General features: G+C 35.3%; 2 protein-coding genes and 1 long non-coding RNA gene across 3 annotated transcripts; 1 reads left to right on the plus strand and 2 right to left on the minus strand.

The window, feature by feature from the left end:
* Positions 1-166: 166 nt before the first annotated feature.
* LOC129759930 (kynurenine formamidase-like) lies at positions 167-1,499 on the minus strand. Its single transcript, XM_055757507.1, has 3 exons — positions 1,102-1,499; positions 724-1,039; positions 167-644 (listed from the first exon to the last, which is right to left on the minus strand). The coding sequence occupies exons 1-3, from the start codon at positions 1,223-1,225 to the stop codon at positions 185-187; spliced, it is 900 nt and encodes a 299-aa protein (XP_055613482.1). The 5' UTR covers positions 1,226-1,499; the 3' UTR covers positions 167-184.
* Positions 1,500-17,415: 15,916 nt separating this feature from the next.
* Positions 17,416-22,184, plus strand: LOC129759926 (daxx-like protein). The gene is made up of 3 exons (XM_055757503.1): positions 17,416-17,535; positions 18,789-20,140; positions 20,252-22,184. The coding sequence occupies exons 1-3, from the start codon at positions 17,491-17,493 to the stop codon at positions 20,769-20,771; spliced, it is 1,917 nt and encodes a 638-aa protein (XP_055613478.1). The 5' UTR covers positions 17,416-17,490; the 3' UTR covers positions 20,772-22,184.
* A 598-nt stretch (positions 22,185-22,782) lies between these two features.
* On the minus strand, positions 22,783-23,564 carry LOC129759931 (uncharacterized). Its single transcript, XR_008740257.1, has 2 exons — positions 22,925-23,564; positions 22,783-22,851 (listed from the first exon to the last, which is right to left on the minus strand). It is a non-coding gene; the product is annotated as an uncharacterized LOC129759931 (long non-coding RNA).
* Positions 23,565-24,155: the final 591 nt, after the last annotated feature.

The following is a 24,155-nucleotide window of genomic DNA, read 5'->3' on the forward strand; positions in this document are numbered from 1 at the left end:
TCCCATCGTTAATTGTACCCACTTGACTAATACTAGTATATAAAATCTGATTATTAAAGTTAGTCTTATAGCGTTTACGTTTCCTCCACTGGCACGGGGGAAAACTTTTCTTAATAAACAAATATAATTGTCACCCAGGACGATATAAATATATGGTTGCTACATATTTTCTTAAATCTCTTTTTTATTGATTAGAAATGGTTTTCAATATTTCACTTGTAATAAGATGTGTTTTTTCGGACAATTTCTCCACAATATCGAAATGATCCAGCCCCGGTAGCACCAGGAAGGACGTTTCCAATCCGAAGCTTTGCAAATGCTCGAACATTTCTCTGGACATTTGCTTGAAAACGTGGCTATCGTGCTCGGCCACATAAACGTGTATTTTCATCTGTAACCCTTTCAGGTGTTCAAAGTCGCTATAGATGGGAGACAATAGCCTAGTGTTGGTGTCATCCAATCCCAGAAGGTTCCCACTGTTGACGGCTTTCGTGTGGCGTAGTTCCTCGAGCTTGAACACGCCCGAGATCAGATGCACGTGTTTCACCAGATGGATTTCGTCCCCAACGGTTTCCACGAAGCAGCGATCGAGCATGCACGCTATCAGATGGGCACCTGCCGAGTGACCTGCAATCGAGATATGCCTTCAAACAAAAGTTGATTGCTGTTATTAAAGTTCTTACTAAGTAGATATGGAAGTTAGTGCATATAAGTCACACTTACTGAACTCTATTTTCTTCCGCATAGTTTAGCAAGTACTCTCCGGCTCTTTTTATTTGCTGAACCTGCTCCTCGAGGGTGATTTTTGGGCAAAGCTCGTACTCTATGATGATCACTCGGAAGCCCTTTTCAACCAGAGGTCGAGCGCAGTACGCTGAGTCCTTCTTGCTTAACATCTGCCAGTAGCCGCCATGAATGTACACGAACAAGGGAGCATCATCTGGGAGATTGTCCCCATAGATGTCGAATTTGTCACTGTCATCGCTGCCGTACTCCAGATCCAGGTCACATTTCAGCTCGGAGCGATTGTTATCACTTTCTGATGGAAGTAAAGACGTTTCTATCAAATAGAGCTCAACGAAATGGTTGAACGTGCCTTACCTTTGGTAACAAACTTTACATGATAATCAATTACTTCAGCGGCCGTTGGAAAACGCTTACTCCACTCACTTGGCGAATATTCCTTCTCCCACAAGTCTATCTGCTCTAAGCTAGGAGAAGCCATGGTAAAGCCACTTGTTTAGCATGAACTAATTTCACTTTCAGCCACTACCTCGACCAACTGAATTTCGACTAGATGACTAAATCAGGCTCGTCATTGGTGCATTCAACCAGTTTCACTTTAGCTAAGTAATTACAGGACAGACGAGATTAACGAAGAAAAAAATCTCTGCGCGTTATCATTTTTAAATTATACTTTGTAAGGAGCTGTCGCGCGTTGATGAATATTTAGACTGTATTTTCTTAGATTTCGTCTGTGAGCAAACTGTGTGATGCCACCGACTTCTAGTTGGTTTTCTTCGAATTGTTTCCCCTATACTCTCCGGGCTATTCTTCTAGTTGCTGACCTGCAGACCGGCACGTTGTATAGGAAACCTTACAGGAGTTAACACATGAATGGATTTGAACATTATCATTGCTTCGCCTTTGTCGCAATCTAGAAAAGTAAGGGTGAAAGGACTGGTTTTGAGATTTTTTTTTGGAAAAATAAATTAAACAGCTTTCCGAGAGAAGATATCATTTCATACTAACAATAATAAAAACGTCGTTGATTCAAGATATTCGATTTTTTTTTACGTTTGCCGCTGTTGTAGAAAGCAGCAGACATAGTGCGAGATCGCTATTCGTTAATGACCATAAACGTCTTAGCTAGAATGCCTAAAGCAGGTAGTACTTTGGGGCACTAAGGCATTGCGCCTGCACGTTACATTGATTATCCAATAGGAGGGTATTGAAAATAATTGTGATGTGCAATTGCAAGATAAGGTCAGTGTTTAAATCAGAGTTGCAAGATTTCAGATAATCATTTGAAATTGATACTCACCGTGATGAGTATCAATTAAGCAGCACAATGAATTTCGTTGTGATGCTCAAAGCTTTTGATGTGAAACGAAATTCACTGAGCATCACATCTAGAAAAAAATCAGAAATCCAGAATCCCATTAGAGAAATCTTCAGCTATATTCCCCACTTTTTCCCCTACTATTTTTGACGACAGTTAAATTTGTAACGAATCTATGGAATGTTTGAATGTATCATATAATGTGATTAGCTTTTCACACTAGCACAATAAAAATAAGAGCGCTTTAATGATTGGAGTTTATTGAAACTTTTTAGTAACGAAAGTGTTAAAGCTCGTGGTACCTATGTTTTAAAAGGTGTCTATGTACACAACACACTACCTTATAAATGTTGAGAACAACACTTTAATTTTATAATATTATTTGCAAATACGACGCTTTGGTACTAAACAATTTATAACATAATTTCATTGTCAAGACGACTTAAATAAAAAAATATAAAATTCAGTCGTTGACGTTTTGTTGGTTTTCAAAATTAAAAGCAACAACATAATACGGGATTAAAAGCAACATTTCTAATCGATTTTCTGGCTATTTTAAATAAGGAAAATATGCTTAGTTAGCTAAGCATAGAATACATTAATAGAAAAATCAATATTTGTTTTAACTCTCAAGGGCTGAAATTTTTACAAAAAAAAGGTCAAAACTCAGATTTTTTTAGGTATTTTTTTGTATTTTCTCGGCTGTTGACATACAAAAAAAAAACATATGTTGAACTGTAATATGATCACAGTCATCAAATTTCTTGCGGCCCCTTCTTCAGAGCATGTTGTGTACGAGTGAAGGATATCTAAATTTCGAAATATTATTAAATATCATGTATTGCATCTGCAATATGCATCTATACATTCCGAATTAAAACCTACATTTTTATAGCAACTAAATGAAAAATTTCATTATAGAGGCCGTGATGTCAGTGATAAGCTGTCCTTTGTTTCAACTTTTATTTAAATCTCTTTTCAAACGATCATTTTTTAAACGTCCTTGGACCTTGACATCCCATCTTTGTTCCAAACTACTCATTGGTAGTGCAATTTTCTGCCGAATTTTTGACAGTTAAAGTCACTTATAGACTGTAAAAGATCCGGAACAACCGTAACGAAAACCAATTTTCGAAACCCATCTTAACATTCCCAATTTCACAAAAACCACTTCAAAATGATGTACTAGGCTGTGAATGATCAATTTACAGTCTAAACTAGCCATTTTAATAAAATTGAACAGTGTTTTTTCCAAGGGTTTCACGAATTTCTTTTGAAAGGCATTTTTCAATGTTCTTAAAAATCATTTAAAAAAAATCCAGTTATGATAATTAAAGAACAATTCATTTCTGATGCATGTGTCTAAAAGCTCATAAGATAATAATCAAAAAATTAGAAGTAAGGCCGCTTAACAAAAGAAGCGATTTTACAATTACTCCAAATGGTAGTACAATAATATTTGATAAATCTTAATATTCAATGGCACATTATTATTTCTGTCATATTCTTTTTTCTATTTAGAATTCTATAAATCTTCTGGAAACGCTCTTAATAGAATAAGTGAATTTATCGGACATTAGATAGGCTGGTCTGAATCATATCCTACTTTTTGGTGCAATGAACTTCAGAAATTTCCCACAGGGAATTTCAAACATCACGCGAGTCGTGATAATATTTGAAAAAGATCTGTGAGCCGATGCAAATAAAACCAACTTTCCTTCTCTTGAAAAAGAAAATCGTTAAAATGCATAAAAAATCATTAAAATGTCTTTTTTAAATTGAAATAAAAAAGATTATCCGTTAGGATAGAAGCTACAAACCGCCGCTTTCATTTGAAAGGGAAAATTTTGATATTTCTTCATTACTTTTTATTTGGTTCATAAATGCTTTTCTTATGTGGTCGATTCCAGCCGGTTGCATAAGCTGGGATGCCATGCGTTTTAATTGGAATGGTTTTTCGTTGGTAACAATCTTTTTTAATTTTTATATTTTAAAATTTAATTTGTTTGGAAGATTAAGAAACTATTTTCTTCATTTATATTAAAACTCTACATAGCTACCTATAAATTTCAACTTCGTTTTTAAGGTTGCCGCTACAAGTAAAAGCAAAGCATAGCTCGAATGCTATAAGTAAAATCATAAAACTTTTTTCTGCAAAATTGACAAAAAAAAAACTTCCGGTAATTCAAAGATACTAAATTTGTAAAATTCGGCCCGGTGGATCCTTATGATTTTAATTCTGAATTTTAGTGGTTCCCAGCTTAGTTGTCTTTGCGGTACTTTTTGTGTTAATATTTATAATAATCAAATATTTAGCTATTCAGATTTTGCTATATTTTTTATAGTTTCTAGTAATGTCCAGAAGATTTGAGATGTTTTTTTCTGGCAAGCACATTAAGCCATTGGGGTTTTTTTTTTGAAGAATTTTGAGCTTGGACATTTCAATGTTTGCGGTTCTTTTCCATGATTGCAAAGCTTTGCATCAACGTTTTAAGAGATTCAAAAGTACATTACTGTAGGAAATACAATTTCATAACTTGCATGTCTTAAATCCTCTAAATACGAGCGAGACTCATCAACGTATTTGGTCATAAAAACTTTTTGCTCATTCTGTAAAACTTTCATTAAACTAAGACACATGGCCGTAGGAACGGGGGGGGTTTTGGGGGTTAAACCCCCCCCATGAGGGTCCATCAAAAGCAAGCGAGGTATTCTACTCTTCACTCAAAATTTGTTTTTTTTCTTTAAATTTTGATAATGGCGTAAGGATATTTGATAGTAACAATTTTGACTCCGAACTGATGTCAAAACCTCGAAGACAGATAACAGCTTCAGAATTCAGCGACATTTTTTCAAAATTATCTCACTTAGTGATAGTAACTCATTTCTTAATACTAAATTTTAAATAAGATTTAACTCATTTCAGAGATTCTGGCTCCTTATAATCAAAATCGAAATTGTATTTGTGTTTTCATATTTCGGAATATGTATCTGCTTCTGGATTAAAAATTGAAATGAAAAGCTGTGTTTGAAATCGTCGTTTAAATTTGTTTTTTACAAAATAAATTTTTCTACAAAACTCATTTTAAAAAAAAATTTACTCATGATTTTCGAAACTCATACGCATTATATAGTTAATATTTTTCCGCATAAAAACTTGAAATCATATGCAAAGTTAAAATATAACAAAGCTTCAAAATGTCTATATAGATTCATCATTCGATTTTTTTTATTTTTTTTTAGATTTGTAAGTCAGATTAGAAATACAGAATTGGAATGAAGAATAATCAATAAAACCCAAAACATCTGAACTATAATTATGGATTCATGATTGAGGGCCATGACATTTATTTCAATTCTTGGGCCATATTTCTAAATTGAGAAACCGTTTTTTGTTTTCGTACATTTAAGAAAACGCATTGAAATTTCGAAACAGATTAAAAATTCAAATTTTGAATTCTGGTTCTAAATACAGATTCAGATTTAGCTCGTAGATGACTTCCACAATCAAAATAAAATTTTCAAGATGACTAGTTCGGTAAAGAATTTAAATTGCAAGTGATCGCAGGCTTACAATTCTGAATGTTGTTCGATTTTAAAATTCAATTAAAGTCAGTTCGTTGGTACAATTCAACCGAAAATGACAAAAATTAAGTAGAATTTGAGTTCATTTTGCAAGTTTTCACTTATGAAATACTTATTCAAATAAATTCACAAAATTGATTTTTTATAGAAATTAATTGATGATGATACATATATCTTCTCTTAAAGAAATTGCAGGAAATTCCGTATGGTTTGGCTTATTGTTCCACATTATGAATATTGCAGTTTTTTCAAGAACCCAATTTTAGAATAAAATTTTCAACTAGAATGGAGTTTGCATAAATCCTATTCGAACTGCAATATTTGGATCTTTAAGTTTAAATGTGGAAAATTGGATTTCTTCTTAGATTTTTTTCGAAATTGAGGGCTTTCTTAAAAAAAAACTTATTGTAAGTTCAAATCAAATAAGCTAAATTAAGCTGGCCAGATTTCCCCGGTCCAGTTGCACAAATTTTGTTGAAACCATTTTGATTTTGTCCCGATACATTCACATTTTGGGAAATAAAATAAAAAGTTCGAATTGCATCATTATAATTTGTCAATTCGTCAATTTTGTCGCCCGAAAATGAAATTTTTCAAGCTATTAAAAAATTGAATAAACGATTTTTTGGGAGTTCGAAATACAATTCAACATCTGGTAATGGGTTTCGATGCAAAAATGATACCAATTTTTTCATATTTTTGATGAATCGTTCCTTGATTTTTATCAAATTTCCCTGGGCAGTGCCCGGATTTTGGTCTAAAAATTTGGAAATAGAATGCTCGATGTTTGCCAAGTTTTAAATAAAATTGCCCAGATTTGCTCGGCCCGGATTCTTGAGGGAGAACTTTTGCGATCTTAAGCTAAGCTCCCCAGGTTTTTAAGCAAATTTTGAGATTTCAACCTAAGTTTCCAATTCCGTTACTAAAGGATTCTTTATACAAATCCTAATCATCATTTGATAGATTTAGGGATGGATTTTCAAAAGTTTCTATTTAACACAAAAAACTATTTTTGATAAAGAACTTAAACATGAATAATCAAATAATATTTAAAAATAATACTTTTTTTAGTTCATACATTGTTTGAAAAAAAAAAGTCATAAAAAATAATATGTCATCAAAACCCCCCCCATGAGTCAGTTCTTCCTACGGCCCTGCTAAGACATAAATATTATAATCAGATTCTTACAAGTCATGATAATACATTCTTCAGAAAGATGTTTTAAAATCAAAACTTTCATTCACAATCAACGTTAACGTTTCACACTGAGATTCAAAAAGGAAGAACCTCACTCGATAAAATATTAACTGAACGAGATTTCGCAACTTTGCTTAAGACATAAATAAAAAAAGAACAAATTCTTATCATCAACCTGATTGTACTGAGCTTTTAATAGTATGTTCTCTATAAAAATGTTTAAAAAAAGTATAACTGGCCTTTAACATTCATCAAGTATAACTGACAGTTTTTAAAAAGTCGTGGTATGTTCAGCTTTTTCTGAACTATAAAACTGGTTTCATTGTTCAAGAGCTTGCACAAATATTATTCCATGGCATCTCTGCCTTCCAAAAAGTAGTTTTTCTGCTCGTGATTCTCAGTCTGAGAAAGCGTTGACATTCAAGACAAGAACCGTTTGTGATACTCACGATGAGATTACCTAACATCACACTGAGATTCAAAAAGGGAAAATCTCACTCAAAAAAATCTCAATCTCATGAGATTTCGCAACCTTGGTTTAAATTCCATTATCTCACACGAGCAATTAAAATCCCTGGAGGGAGGGCAACTGATTTGATTGATTGAAACAGACGACGAAAAATACTTCAAAACATGCAGGCCCAAATTAGGGTGGCAGCCAATGAGTCATGTCGAATTTCGCAAACCGGCCATACACATTCTGCAGATTGGCCCAAATAATTGTGCAAAATTTGACCTCAATCGGAATTAATCTGGGGTGCCTCAAAACGCTCAATGTTTCCGTTTATTTTATGTAATTAAATTTAAATGATCTCAAAAACAGTTCTTTTTATTACCTAAAAGCTCAAATAACTGAAAAATTTCCTTTATTTATATTTATCATACAATTCTATGCAGCGGCGAGAAAAAATCTAAAAACTTTGTAGTGAGTAAAATGCATTAAAGTTAACATTGAGTCCCTAGAATTTTTGTCCGGGATGCCAAACGGCAATCATAATAAACTCAACGATAACTCCGTTGAGTTTTTTTTTTTATTTTTGTCAAGTCACAATTACAGAGCGGTGGAAAGTTTTGACACTCCCGGTCAAACTACAATGAAAACTTCCAGATGTTGAATCAAAGCAATCGAAAGATTCCTTTTAATTCAACCACGGCAAATGAAAAGTTCATATACCAGTATTTCGATAGCAACCCAAGCAACCAAAAGTTCGGATAACATGCCTCTATCAGGTTTGATCAGCTTAATCGAGTTTGCTAATACAACTTCTTTTCAGCTCAATTTTTAAGTAGCTAAGCGAACTTTAAAGTTGACAAAAAGTTCGCATAAATCGCCAAACAACTTCTAACCAGCTTCAAAATCCACTTTATAAGCAGCATAAAAAATCGGAAAAAATACTCTTTCGCTCCTTCAATCGCCTTCTTAAGTCCGCTAATTTGATTCATATTAATCAACCATTTTTGTTACTAACTCAAATTACATTTTAAGAAACATGTTCTTACCAAGCCTCGAACCCGAGCTCACCGCTTGAAAGTGCGAGATCCATACTTGTTGCCCTATATGAACATCATGAGTAGGCAACGATTTTACTCGATGTGATGATTTTCTTTAAAATGACATTCAGGTTCTTAATTTCTACCTTATTCCCACTTTCAAGTTGTTAAAAAGTTCTTCCGGAACTAAATGTGTACTTCACATTGTGTTTATTTATGCAAACACGTGTTTAAGTTCGAAAAAAGTAGATTTAAGCCTTTAAATCTACTTCAAAGTTTCTATAATGCGAAGTTGCTTTTGAACGCCCGTTGGAACTAATTAAAAACTTTCAAGTTTACAAGATAGTACAACAGAGATTTTTTACGAACTATTGAGCTGTACAAGAAGACTTGCAACCCTTTGACAGACCCATGTAACTTATCGAAAATTCTTTCTATACGCTCAGTGCTGCTCCCTTCTGAGAAGGGGTATCATAACAGGCGACTAAAATAGCTTGTACACCCTCCATGAGGGTCAATGGTTTGAGTATTCAACAACTTAAACGTCAAATAACATACAAAATTATCAAAGCAACCGTTGTTCGTATTCGCACTGTTGGTATCAATTTCCACATACTTGTTTTTATGAACAAAAAGATTCCCAATTGAGTATTCAATAGATGATTTTCTTCTCGAACAGAGTAAAATTAGAAAAGCAGAGTTTCGGTTTTATTCAAATTCAAATCATTTTTTTTCCGGATGGCAATATATGGATAATAATTCGTCCAAAAGGTCAACCAAAATATATTTTTACCATTCAAATCATTGTAGATGGCTCTGAAGTACTCACTTCCAACAGATATACTTTTAAAGCAGATTTGTTTTTCCAAGACACACATTGGTTACCATGGCTAGATGCATGAATCTTGTTGCCCCAACTCTTAAGGTTGCGTTGCGAACATCGAAAGTCCGTATAGAAGAATTAATGTTCGCGGCAAAGCCCACTTCTTTATCTTGAAGTGACGGTATCTTTGCCTTTGATAGCTACTTGATTTTAAAAAAATGAGAAGTACGCAACAAGTAGATTGTTTTTCTTCATACAAACTTTAAAGTTCTCAAAAAGTAGAAACAGAAACCAAAACAGTACTTCAAAGCTTTTTTTGAGTATTGGCTGAACTAAAGAATGAAGTTCCATGGACCTCGAAAAAACATTTTGAACAGCAAAAAAGTTCCACACAACTTTTGTACAGCTATATATGAACTTATTAGTTCGTTCCTTAAGTGATATTCGAACTTTTGGTTGCTTGAGAACTTGCTACCTTCTTCAGTGAACGTTTTCGATTGATGAATGTGTATCGTTTCCCCCCCTTATATTTTCCGAGTTAGTTAAGCTACTACTAGGTAGCAAAAACCTCCGAATGCTCGGGAGTTGTGCCGTTGTCTGTATTTTGGGTCCACCTACTATTCTGGGTGTTTTCTGGTAGTGCTAAATTATTTTCTACCCGCTTTTGGGCATTGCCAGGTAAATTATTGTATTTTTTTTTACCTAAGAATTTGAACAACCAAGTGTGCCCTGGTCCGGTGTCTCCGTTTAAGAGATGAACTGATTTTTCATTGAAGATTTCAATGCTTTCATCAACATCCAATTTAAGCGAATTACTATTCAAAGACCGGATCAGCGAGACATTTTCTCGATCAATAGAGTGACCAGATTCACACATGTGTAAAGCTACTGCAGATCTAGGATTCTGTGAAAGAAGGATTTTCTGCTTTGAGCCAGATCTAGCTTTAGCCATGTGTTCCTCGAATCTATCAATCAATTTCCTTTTGGTTTGCCCAATGTACACCTTATCACAGTCGGAACAACTGATTATGAACACACCAGATCTATTAAGGAGCTCCACTGGATCTTTAGTCGATCCTAAGATGGATTTCAGTTGATTATTAGAGCTACCCAGCCAACATGAAATCGTAAAAGAAATCATCGTCGAACTCGTATACAGATGCAACTCAAATCGGAATCGTAAATATGTACACTTACCATTCGACCATATCGTTTATTCATCGTAGAAGATGCACCTTCCCAATGAAATACGACTTAGTTACGATATGTTGGATGAAGTCGTATTTATTTCCGCCGATGTCAAATGAAATCTTATAACGATCGCATAAGATTTCTTAAGAAGCATTTTATTGGTACACAAATTACTGTCGAATCGAAATCGTAAATGACTTCGAATAAATTCGTAAAGAATACAACGTTAGCATCGTCTTTCGTATCACGTTGTATGTTTACTAGAATGTCACATTAGTAGGCAAATTAACACCGTGTCTTTCCGATAAAGCTACAAATATTATCTATTATATAAAATTCTCTTGTAACGGTGTTTGTAGTACTACTCCTCCGAAATTACCCAAAAGATACAAGTGAAATTATTTTTAGAATATTCTGTGGGCATGCGAATCGGTTTATATTGAATAAAAATAACAAAAAGTGGCATCAATTGTCCGTTATAATTAAATTTGTAGTTTTTTGAATCAAATTAAAGTCATGACATCCATTTTCGGAGATTTTCTTTACTTCGGGCGCCGGGCGATTTGTTATTTGTCTCCATGGTCGTCCAAGGCGTCGCAAGCAAACACCAAGAGAGGATGGTAACGATGGCATAGCATACTGATTAGTTGAAATATTTGGGCGCGCATTTCTAAACCAAGCATAATTTCAATGCATGTGGTAGCGATATGAAGCCTAGATGTGTTTTTTTTCTTCTTGATTCCTAGATCATTTGTACAGCACATAGTAATGAATGACACCCAGATTGATATTTTGCCGATCAAATCAATACCATTTAAACAATTTAAAAAAAAAACTTCTTTAAGTTCAGCAGAAATTGTTGTCTGAAAATATGAATTTAGTACTGATGCATATAAAATTATGGTATGACTCTGACTCTTTGCGGACATTTGCAAAAAGAAAGTGGGAAGATTTACAAACAATTTTATAATCTAATACCCCTAGAAACATTTTTCGAATATGTACAAATGTGCTTAACTGGAAATGTTTCGGGTACCTTTAAATTTACAGAGCAACAACAAAATCCATTGAGGATGAACAGACACAAGAGCCTGTCCTTTAAAAAGGATTATATAAGATTGATGTTTATTTTAAGGCCTAATGCAAAGAACTTTTTGATTTTCTGCAAGCATAAGTGAAAGTTATCAATAAAAATGAAAGAATTTCCAGTTAAAAGATACACTAGAGCAAGTGCAAACGTTCAACATTTACAAAAATAATATAAATAACTCATGTATACATGTTCACATTATTTCTTCATCTTTAAATCTTTGAGCCCAATTAAACAATCTGACTAAATAAACTCAACTTTTTTTTTAATTCATTCACAGAAAAACTGTTTACAGGTTCACTGTTTGTTTACACAGAATTCAAGTACGTACTTAACATGAAAGTGTGTTTTTGTTTAACATATTTTGGCTACATAGAAGAGACTTTTGATACGCTTTTTTGTTGAAAAGTTTTTCTGTGATTGATATTCTAGAAGCATTATTTTTTTGATAGCAGAAGCAGATATTTTTTGATAAGTTTTTATTATGACCTGAAAATGTCGAAAATGATATTAACTCCTGTCATTTCACACGGTGAAACAAGTGGCAACGCGCCTTTTAGTCATGAAACATATACCTTTTAAGAATTATTTCTCCGAAATGATCAGAAAGGGTACACCGAATGTTAAATCTGAAGCGGATATTCAAAATTATTAAATGTCTTTGTAAATGAAGGTCTTATAGTTAAACAGTGTGCAGTGAAATTGAAGTACCAAGCATTATTTTATTCTGGAGAAAAACTACAGATATATCAATGAAAGTTGATAAAAAAGATAAACAGGAAAAAGTATTCAATTTATTTTAAAGTCTTTACACTGACGCATCTGAAAAAGAGCAATGTGTTTTCACTTGCATCAGTAAATGGGGCAAATGTACCTTTACTTAGATATTTCTTTTTGAAATAATTTGAAAGTTGAACTGTGATGATAGCCGAAAGACACTTATATGTTTTTAAAGGTTCCGAGGTATATGTACATGAAAACTTTAAAAAAAAAAAACGAATGAACTCATGGAATCATTGTAGCCTTAACAGATTAGCTATTTTCGATCTATTAAATTTTCAAAAACCTCAATGTTTCAGTTAGAATCTTAAAAAAACAATGGTTTAAATTGGCAGATATGTCCATTAGGATAAAAATGCAAATAAAATCACTGATAAACTGATGTAATTCCCTAAGCAAACGAAAGAAAATTTCATCGCCCAGAAATTTTGGGCGACATCTAGCTCATCATTCCCGAACCATAGGATCCTGTGTGAGCATTTCCTATTCTACTAGCGCCATCACTATCAACGGTATAGTAACTAACTATTGAAATGATGGTTGATGAAAAGGCAGCCCAGAGTTACATCAGCTTATCAGTGATAAAATTGCTGTAATTCGGTTGAATATAAAAAATCTTAACATACTTTTTCCTCCTTTCAAACCCGATCGTTTTTTATATTAATTGGGTAAATGTTCAAAGGAATTTCATAAGCATTTTTTGCTGAAATAAATAATAAAACACTAATCTTTTTTTTGACATGGTTTTAATGAAAATATGGATATTATTTAATTACCACTGCTTCCAAGGGTGAAAATAGTGAACAAAAAGCTGCTTGAAAATGGTTAGTAAAAAATCTTCTCTCCGAAGAAACTCGGGAGCTGAAAGTACTGCATTAGGCATAATATTGGGCAAATGGTCCCGATATTCAAAATTCTTTTTCCATAAAGTTTCATGTGCAATAAATTGAAATTAATGAGAAACTTTTGATTCCGATTTCAACCTTAATGTGAACTCGAGCAAAGTGGAGTAAATCAACTAAATGGTATTCAATAAATGAAACATAGATATTATTAACATAAAGTTATTTATGGAACAAGCTACAAAGAGTGGATTTTTTAAGCATGCTGCATGAGGCTTGCCAAGTTTGATGGTCAAGTTGAGTGCTGAAAAACTCAAATTTTCAACGGGAAGCTGATACCTGACACCATTTGGCAATATTCAAAGCATCCGACTCAAAGAAAAGTAGATTAAAAGTTTTCCTGTAAGATGCATGTAAGATTGATTGAAGGTAATGTTTTGATAATCTATGTAAATACCCGAAGAATTGAGTTAAAATTTTTAGGGTTGATTCCGATAAAATGAAGCGTGGCAATTCGAGTAAACGGAAAAAAGAAGATGTAAAAAAACTAGGACATGTTCACAAAAGCGAGACGCCAAGTTAAACATGGGGTGGTATGAAAAAAACTTAGTAATTGCTTTTGCTAAACTGAATCGAGCAGTCGAGCAGTCGCTTAAAGCAATTGCTTCGGTTGTTATGAATAAAGTTTTTTTGACAGCTGTTTTCTCAGTCAGGAGCTTTTACTTTTAGAACAAGCTAGTTTGGTATGAATAAAGCTCAAATCTGAAGCAATTGCTCGACAAATCTCATAGCAATTGCTCTATTTTCTAAGCATGCTCGGTAGCAGACTTATCCAATAAAAAATTCTTTAATAACGTCATGAACTTATCAAATTAGCAATATTTCACTTCAAAACAATTCAAAAAGGTATTTTCAACATGGATAAAGAAAAGTCGAAGTGATAACCCAACTTTTTTTCATATTCCTGTCGTTGTATAAAATCATTCGTCTAAGATGATAATAAACAAATCAATTAGTAAATATTTCAAATTAAAAAAAATCCGGCTATAGTGGAAGAAGTCCCAATTGGCTCAAAGTAAGAAATAAATTGTAATAATTTAAAACATTATACAGATCTCTCATTTTTATATAATTTTTTATAATCCTAAAATTTAAAAAAAAAATCTAAATTAAAATGCGCGCCTTTTGCCTAGTTTTTTTATACATCGGATTATCCCGATCCGAATACATGTGGGAGAGCTTATGATAAATTTTAAAATTAGGCCATTTTTTGTTTGTCAATATTCGAATATGTATTCATTTTTCTTTAAACATCAACATACTAGCACGTATTAACAAAAAATTCCGGTTGTTCTTACACCCACCACCCGCTTCGTCGACTTCAAGGCTACTTTTGCCGTACTTTTCAATTTTCTGATCGTCTTCTTTCATTTTACTTTAGAAAACTTCAGATTCTGCTGGTTGGATAGCTCTATTTTTCGAAGCAAAAGCTATGTTCTAAGACTTTAGTACACATCCGCTAAGCAAATGTTTATTCATACCAAACTAAGCAAATGCTTTGGACTTTTGCTTTGATTGATTTCGAGCTAAGTAAAAGCTACCGAAGCAATTGCTAAACCTTATTCATACCACTAATGGTAAGACGAAGTTTACCGGGTCTGCTAGTAACAAGTATAATTATAATCGTATAATCGGTCACTTTACCCACGATATAAATATATTTAATGCGATCAAATCCGATTCGTATTACCAGCTACTTAGCGTTCGCCCACATCTCATCATGATATTAAAACTTCATCGTGATAAATCGTGTTCAGTGGATGTGCAATTTTGCGATCGTGCTTGCAATTTTGTATAAGCATTTGAATTTTGTGAAAGTTGACGACTAAAGCAAACGGATGAAAAACATAATAAAGGTAGGTTTTGGAAAAACAACGTTGCACAGAAACCTCACATTTTCCTTTCAAAAATAACAGGATTACTCTCCCCTACAGGCTCAGATTAAAAAAACCCGCCGGATAATTACCCGACGATTTGCATGTGCATACTACGAGTATCAAGGAATGTTCACGGACAGAATTGTGGCCCGACAATTTCCGCTGTAAACCCGGAAGAAAGAGGCGTCAAAGATCCTGAGGGAGGCATTGAGGCGGTGGCAGTTAGGAAAGTAGCGGAACAATACCCGGCTGCGGTTCCTACGAAAATATATGTAGTGCATTTCAATGTTAGTTATAATAAAAATCAGTTAAAATCATCAATTAATTGTATTTCTTCCTAGCGTCGTATTTCAATCACAATATTACACATAATATGCTACATAAAATGGTCCGCAAAATCGTTTTATGATACAAATCGTACATGAGTACATCCCAATGTAGAGAATATTGATAGATGTATAGTTTAATTTGAGTTAACTGGATAGGAATAATATTAGGTTACTGTTGAGAACCTTGATAGTTAGTTGAATGCTATAAGATAGCAAAAATAAAATTAATAAGACAAAACATTCAGGGAAGCAGTACATGAAAATTAGTGTGTACGGAAGATATCAATCATGCTTGATATACTCTGAGGCGTGAGCAAGTATAGGTTTCGTACGTTCCTATCATCGTGAGAGAATAAATCCGAGAGAGTCATTGCGTATAAATGGGATGCTTCAGCTTGCTTCCATATATGAGCTTTTGAGCGTGAGTGTTCTCTCGGAGGAAAGGAAAGCTTGGTCGACCGGCTTGAAGCCAGTTTGTAAAGAGTTGTAATAAAGCGCGGATCGTTTTCGTCGTCAGTAGCGTTATTTTTAGTTACAAATCTGTGTTATTGTATAGTGTAATTGTTGTGAAAGAAGAACCATCAGTCACGACACCCAACTCACATAAAATATCGTTTAAAGAGTCCATCAAATGTCAAATGGAGATATCTCCACCTTTTTTCGGGTAATAAATCTTGATTTTCAAGAGTCTCCTCCAAATGAGCCATAAACAGTTCACACAAGAATGGAGACAGAGGATTTCCCATTGGTTCCCAAAGAAGGTTTGTCCCATACACAAGTCCACCAATTTCTTGTAGTTTCTAACTTTGAGTTTCCAAGTGCTCCCATTGTGTTGTTGAAGCAACCAATCTTCTAACAGATCAGAAGCTTCTTTAACGGGAACACTTGGAAACAAAGCTGAAACATCACTCAACGGCCGCCGTTGTACTGAAGCGGAGATTGCAGGTTCAAGTCTTGCCGGTGAGCAGTTGTATCTTTTTCGAAAAATTCATGATATTTACGGCTTATGTTCTTTCGTTTTTTGATAGCTTATGTTTCTTTAACTCTTTCCATCACCTACGAAAATGTGAAAATATTATGAAAATAGTTATAATTGACATCTAAGAAGCTCATTTTTGAAGCTTAAAACTTTTTTTTGAATCATAACTCTAATTAAAATATACGGTCTTCTTCTTCTTCTTCTACTTTGGCTGTGAAGCCATGGTTGGATCGGTGACGGTGACCATATATCCAAAATATACGGTCAATGGATGAAAAATTTGTCATTGTTTAAATAAAAACCTGCCCTTTCGCAATGATATTCCTGTAAACTTAAGTGGAACTCTCAGCAGGTCTTGCGCTCATTTTTAGCTGTAACTCTTCCGTGCTGCCAGCTTTGCAGATCCCACACGCGTAGATGCCTCATGCGCATCAAGTCGAGCAGGAGCTCATTGTTTACCAACAAGTGGTCCGTTTGCGTATATGGAAGATGTGAAATGCAAAAATATTTCCCGCTTTATTCTGTTTCTTTCATTATTTCAGAGTATTTTTATCAATTTGAAGTTTTTTAAAACAGTTTTATTCTGATTATAAGGTAGGGACTTTAAAATTTCGTTCGTTATATAGAACATGTAATGCCTCTTAAATTATGGTCATTAAACCCTAATCCGTCACTGTCTGCCATCATCATATTAATGCTTTTTATGGGAAGTTATTCAGCAAATTGAGCGCAAGTGTAGAACTAAAATCATTCAGCGGACATCAGCACAGACAAATTAAAGCAATTTTGGCGGAGTATTACATTTTTCAGCGAAAATCATTGCATATTTGACTGTACAGGAAGCTTTCTTGTTGAATAGACACTTGAAATGCTTGAAATAGTCGGCGTGAATGACGATGTGATATAATTGCAGCTTATTTCCGCTGTCCAGGGGTATTTGAGCCGACTAAATGTGTGTTTGTCATTCGCGTGTGCAAATTAGTGCTAGTGAGACATCGAAGCATCTCTGCAAAGTTTAGGGCTTCGACAATAAGCTGAGTGGAAAAAAAAATCCATACAGGATTTTCGAAGTTAAAAGGTGATTTCCATGTCTACTCCGAGCTGGTGTATTGTAATTGCGTCGCAGTAGGCTGGAAGCCGTGTGTTTTCGTGTGAAGACAATTTTATTCAAGTTTAGATCAAGATGGATCCTGCATCGATCATTGTTTTGGATTCGTCGGATGAAGAGGTAAGATCTAGAATTTTTTATTTTTACCTTCGCTCAAATGTTTGTCTGATGGCGTGAAAAAAGTTTCGCAGGCTTGGTCGCGCTTAAAATTTTTCACTCTTTTCCTCCTTTCGATGGTAGTGTCACTTTTGGAGCTGAAAGCAAAATGTCAGACTCGAGTGACTACAGCTAAGAATAATGGTTGTTTTCATGCGCTGCATCCGAGATCGAAAGTCCCAATATTCAATCGAAAGTAAATTGAATTGGGTAAAGTTGTTTTTACTTGGATTTCCGAGGATTGTTGGATGATAATTGCGTTATGTAATCTTCTAAAATATGGGCAATATCAGTCCTCAGTAGCCATTGATTTTTGTTATTCCCGGCAGAAGTGGGGTGGTGATGGGTGGAGTTGAAGATGTTTTATTGCTACATTGCGTGGATGTGGGCAGGCTTTCTTCTTTGTTCAATGTTTTTCTCAGATAGAAATGACATGACACTGGAGGAATAGATTCGCATAAAATTGGGAATTACATTTTTGAAACTAGGATATTCTTGGCTCGCTTGGATGGATAAACTTTTCAGTGAATAAAAATCCTTTCTATGAAATCATAGCATGATTCAAGACCTAAACCGGGTTTCTCTTCATAATCAGAAGTGCGTTGTAATAGAAATGTTTATAAACATGCTTTGAAATTCTGAGACATTTCACACTTCTGTCTCCACTGAGACAGAATACAAGTTACGTTTGCTCAAAAAAAATACAACAGGATTTATCAATTTAAAGTCACGATATTAATCCAAAGAAATAACAAACAAAATTGAACAACGATTAAAGTTCTATACTTGAAAAGAGAATCTGATACTGCTCAATAGCTTTTTATGTACAAAAAATCCACTTATTAATTTCTGTAGGACTGGAAACAGCCTAGCTAAGTCGTAAATTATGTGAATGCCATGAAAATTTGAAACTGATTCAAATGCATTTATGGCATTCTTTGGAATGTATTCAGATAGTACTAGATAGCTTGTTGAAAAGATTATAATACAACTTTACATACGTTTAAGCGAAGAGTGTACCAACATCACAAAAAAAAAACAAAGTTACGCCATCTCTTATCAACACCATGCAGTTTTCCCCAGTACGTAGTATCCACGATGAGAAGTCTTTTAACATAAAGCGCAACATTTTATGTATTTATTCCGTATCCTCAAATTTATTCTGTTAACCTAGGCCAACCAAGTTTACCTTGTTATTTTCTTTTTTCATTCCACAGTCGGGAGAACCTAAAAGGCGCAAGTTGGGTCCACCAGCCGCCCCTCTTCCATTAGCAGCTTCTGATGGAATGAATGGAAGCAACAACCACAGCAGGCAACTCCAGCCCCAAAACTTATCCCTTCGATCTCCTACGGACCCATCAAACAAAATAAGACGCATCAAGCCGATTACCGTGGCCACAAATTTATCCAAAGAGTCGGCAGAAAACAACAATCGCCATCCAGTCAATGACAATTTTGCCATCATTAGCTACTCAGATGAGTGGGAAAAGGATTTGAAAAAGTATCAACAGATACTGAACGATCACGAGAAGCAGCAGCAAACAAAACTGGCTATGAAAAAGAGAAGTCCATTGTTAGAGGAAGAAATGGTTGACCGGAAGACGGCCACACCAGGAAGCAGTAGCACTGCTGATTCTCACACTACATCGAATACCACCGCTAGTCGTCGCTCGGAGAAGAAAGAAAAGGAGAAAAAGAGCGCCTTTGAAAAGAACCCTATTGGTAAAGAGTTTGCTGATCTGCTGAACGCATGCAGAAAGGCCGATACTTCGCCAGAAATGGAGCTGCTCATCCAGAAGAAATTAATCAAATATTACGAATGCGTCCATCCAGATTATATCAATTCAAAAAGTTTTAAGAAAACAGTCACAACCGTTACGGAAGAGGTTACAAGTAATCCTGAACTGGTTTACCTTAAATTGTCCAGCATAGTAGAGGAACTGAATATAAGACGTAAATCACGTGATTCGGTGATGACAAATGAGAACATAACTAGCACAGGCAGCGAAAGAAAGGACAATCAGATTCGACGCTTGAATCGAGCATTGTACATTTTGAAGAAGCGCATTGCCAAGCTAGAGGAAATGGAGGTGGACTTTGAGGAGGAAATCAACTCGGCCTATCTGATGCAGGAGCGCTACAAAAAGCGTGCTTTCGAGATTTACGAAAAAATCTGTGATATAACCGGCGAAAGCAAACACGCACATCGGGTCGTGCGGAAGCCTATCAAATTCGATGGCACGCACTATCCCGAGTTTAACCGCACCATTCAGACGTTCGTCAATCGAACGAGCTTGTTTCCGGATTATTTCGATGTATTGAAGTGTTTGCAACATTGCAACACCCAGTACGGCTATCGGATGAGGCGAGACGAGATGACCAAGATAGCCCAGGATGCATTTATCAAGATCGGGAAGCTGCTGCAGAAGCGGAGAAAAACGGATTTGTATGAAACGGTTTCGTACTACAGTGGCGCAGAAAAGGATCCGGCGTTGGTGGATCGGAAGCTGCTGGACAAACTGGAAGACAACAAGAAGCTGCATCGCAACGTCGACGATGTCATTGATAAGTAAGTAATTTGGAATCAGACGTGAAAACGGAGCGATTCGAACTAACGTTGTTTCACAACAGTCGTAAGCTAATTCGGCATTTGGATTAATGTTAAATAACTCTTTTTCAGATTCGCCCGAGTTCAAGACAAAGATACGGACGACGAGAATGAATTGGAACCCGAGGCTGGTGCTTCGAAAAGCCATAACACTAAGCCATCTACAAGCACTTCAAGCGGTAGCAAATCACCTCCTAGCACATCAACAAAGGTCGATGCGGAGAAAGGAGAATCCGATTCGAAACTGGAAGAAAAACATGAAGATACTGGCAGCAGTAGTCAAGTTGGATCTCCTGCAGTTGCACACAGCGAAAATGATGAGACAAAGAAACCGGCTGAAATTACCACTGGAGATAGTAGTAGACCACCAAGCATAACCGAGGATGCAAAAGAAGAACCCGCAAAGGAGGGTGACAAGGTGGATGGAAAAGAATCCACTCAGCAACCGGCAGATGATCTTGAAGACGACGAAGACGATGATGATGACGAGGATGAGGAAGAAGACGAGATGGTTATCAAGGAAAACGTTAAGCCCGATACTTTCGATGATATCGAAATTTCTGACGACGAGGAGCTCGTCGTACCATCTTAGCATCCGACGAGTACTTTGGCAACTGCTAGTAGTTTTCTGTGAAGATGCTTCACCCGGAAATCGACTTGGCACCCGTATGTATATAGGTACTTCACCAGCGGTCAGTTTGTGGAATTGTAAGTTATTTGTAAGATATTGTTCTTAGGCTTTCAAATTTCCTTTTTAATAGTCAGCTTTTATTTGTGTTCCTTTCGAAAGAACCGGACAGAGTGTAAGTTTTCGATAGTTATATTCAACTTGAAAGTTGACTTTTTTTTAGTTATGCTTCATTATGAAACTATGCTTATCGGTGAAGATTGTGATATTGCTTTGTGGTTCTCTTTCAAAATTTATATGCGTCATGATTAGGCAGTCACTGGCAGAAATAAACATTCAATTCTAAAAATTTTTGAAGACGTTTTAAAAAATTTCTTTTAGAAACATCACATTATATTGTTGGAACTGATAATCGTGACAACACTATTTCAACAGTCATCGTCGTACACAAATAACACACGACGTATTACAGGATACGACACTTAACGTTTTTACTAACGGAAAAAGGAATTAAATTTACCTATTTTTGGTCAACCGGTTTCGGGCTCGATGTTGTCCATCTACAGGACGATGTCTCATTGATGAAGGATGAAGATGAAGGAAAAACACTAATACATTTCCAAACTATCCAAAAGAATTCGTCGAAAGGTGGTCAGTTTGTTGAAAATTCGGTTTGAGCAAGATGAAAAGCGGCGATATGATTGGACCGTCATCCGTAAATGTCGTGTCGTGTCCTGTAACACGTCGTGTGTTATTTGTTTAGCATAAGTTTTTACGTTTAGCACACCAACAAAATGAGAGTCATCGTCTTTATTAAATTTTTGAAAACTTTTAATGTCTGGATCTCTATTTCCAATTTTGTTCCGAGTGAATTAAAAAATCATTCAAAAGATAACCACAAAGCACTAATCCCTATCATTAACAATGATATTTTAAATGGTCGATTAAAATTGATAATAACACAGATTATGCTAAAAAGTATCTTGTATGTCTACGAATGAGCATTTGATCTCTTTCCCACTGATAAAATGAGAAAACATATTTTCGTTCAGACCTGCAGTTCGGAATGAAAGAATCCTAATAATCAAGCTTTGTGTGAAATTGAAAACTAACACGAAAAATCGAAAATCAGTCATTTGGAAGTTATCGTTAGTAGTAACCCTTGTATAAGAGCTAATTTTAGTTTCTATGGTCCCGATGATTTCTTTTATGTTAAGACATCTATGTACGTATGAATATTTAAAGTAACTTATCGTCTCAGAGTGTATTTAATCGGCGCAATATGAAAGCAAAATCAGTGTACAGTGAGTTCCATTTTTTTTTAAATATTAACAGATAGCAAGGCTAAATTATTTCTAACCTGTATGTATGGAGAGTAAAAGCTGTAAAAAGTAGAATTAATAAAATCATATTTTGAAAAAAAAAAGATCACCGTTCTTTGAAATACTGAAACCCGAAACTCAATCAATCGATATGGTAAACGGATCTTTAAGCAATTCTTAACGATCTAAATTTTTCAAAACGATCTAAATTTTTCAAAACGATCTAAATTTTCCTTTCTATCTATTGTACGAATCGTCCTTTTAATTATGTACTTCTGAATCAGGTCGATGGTTCGTCGGAAGAATGCCAACCCTCAGAAACCTACTATGGTTAAAACCCCCCCCCCCCCCCCCCCCCCCCCCGCTTGATTACGTTTCTTTAAGTCAATCTTAGATGCAATGCTTCTAAAATATTTTAGGATGATAAACCTTATAACAATCGTTCGTGTTGCTCAGAAAACTTAAATGAAATTGTGCATTGAAGCAACCATTTTCAAAATAAATCTTTCAGGCATCGATGAGCATTCATGATTTGCATTTTTGAACATTTTAAGTTAAATTGAAACTCTGCTTGTTGATGTATGAAGTCTTCAGTCAAAATACCTAAGTCCTAGTCAAGGAGTGTCATCTAATCGATCATCCTACACCGTAAATTACTTTAAAGAAAGTATTATTTTATTATGATACACCCCTCTTATCACATACCAGAATTTTAGTAGTTCCTGAAACGAAAGAGAAAAAAAAATATTAGTTCGATAAAGATTTTTAACAAGCCTCGGTAAAGTTCATTCTCACTTGGTAAGCAGACCATCCTTCTTGGCCAGTCGGACGATGCAATCGTCGGATTCACCCATACGGCGAATTTCACCGCAGATGGCGTACACCTTGGAGGTTTCCAGCATGCGGCCAGTCTGGGGGTTCACGTCGACGATGTTGATCTGGATGGAGGCATGATCCTTGGCGTGGATGATGCGGTTGCTCGAGGAGCTGAGAAGTGTGACAACAGGTTTAACCGTTATTCTATATTAACATCATTGATCATATACGAATGTCTGTTTCTTTAAGTTTAGTAGAATAAAATCAATCTTTGGTAGAGGTCCTTCAGAAGACCTGAACTTTGTATTTTTTGGGATTTTAAACCTTTGGATTTATTCATTCCCCGTTTGGAGTTTCTAAATAAATTCAATGGTTTATAAAGGGCGTTTAACTTGATATACCTAATAATCAAATATTATAAGAATTCTTAACTAAATGTGAAATCTCAAGAAACTGTATGCAATCTCATTTAAAGTTGACTATCCTTGACCTTGTACAACAGTTATATGTTAACTTTGAGGCTACCGTAATTTCGAATAATAAACTTAAACTTAATTCTTAACTAAATTGACGAGAAGTGCTGGAACCACTATCTGTTTTGGTTCATAAAAAAGCCCAAGAAAACAAAATAAATGCTGTTTGTGTAACATAAAGCCTGTTCAACAGGCAATTGCAATTGGTTTCAATCGATTTCGATTGGTAAATGGATGTTCACTCAGCCAATGTTTTGGTCGAAACTAATCCAATTGACGTTCAATGAAGCCAATCGAAATCGATCGAAACCAGTCAAAACCGATCGAGCTAGGAAGCAGGATTCGTTCCGATCGATTTCCATCGCACTAACACATATGTATTTGTTTGCTGTCAAAAACAGCAGATTTGGTTTGTTGTGAAAAAATTATTAGAAGAAATGAAAGCGGTGTCATTCGGTGCGGTGTTTCCTGTCGTGCTGAGTCGGTGGTGCAGTGCTAGTCGTGCGGAGTCAGTGGTGCTGATCGGTGGTGCTATGTCAGCCATGCTGGATCGGTGGTGTTGTGCCAGTCATTCTGAGTCGGTATGGCTGTGCCAGGTATTCTGGATTGGTGGTGCTGTGCTAGACGCGCTGGTCTGGTGGTGTCAGACATGCTGGGTCTGTGGGGCTGTGCCAGGTATCCTGAGTCGGTGGTGCTGTGCTAGTCGTGCTGGTCCGTGGTGCTCAAAGAGATGTCGG

The sequence above is a fragment of the Uranotaenia lowii genome, unplaced genomic scaffold, assembly GCF_029784155.1.
Source record: "Uranotaenia lowii strain MFRU-FL unplaced genomic scaffold, ASM2978415v1 HiC_scaffold_323, whole genome shotgun sequence".
Lineage (NCBI taxonomy): Eukaryota > Metazoa > Arthropoda > Insecta > Diptera > Culicidae > Uranotaenia > Uranotaenia lowii.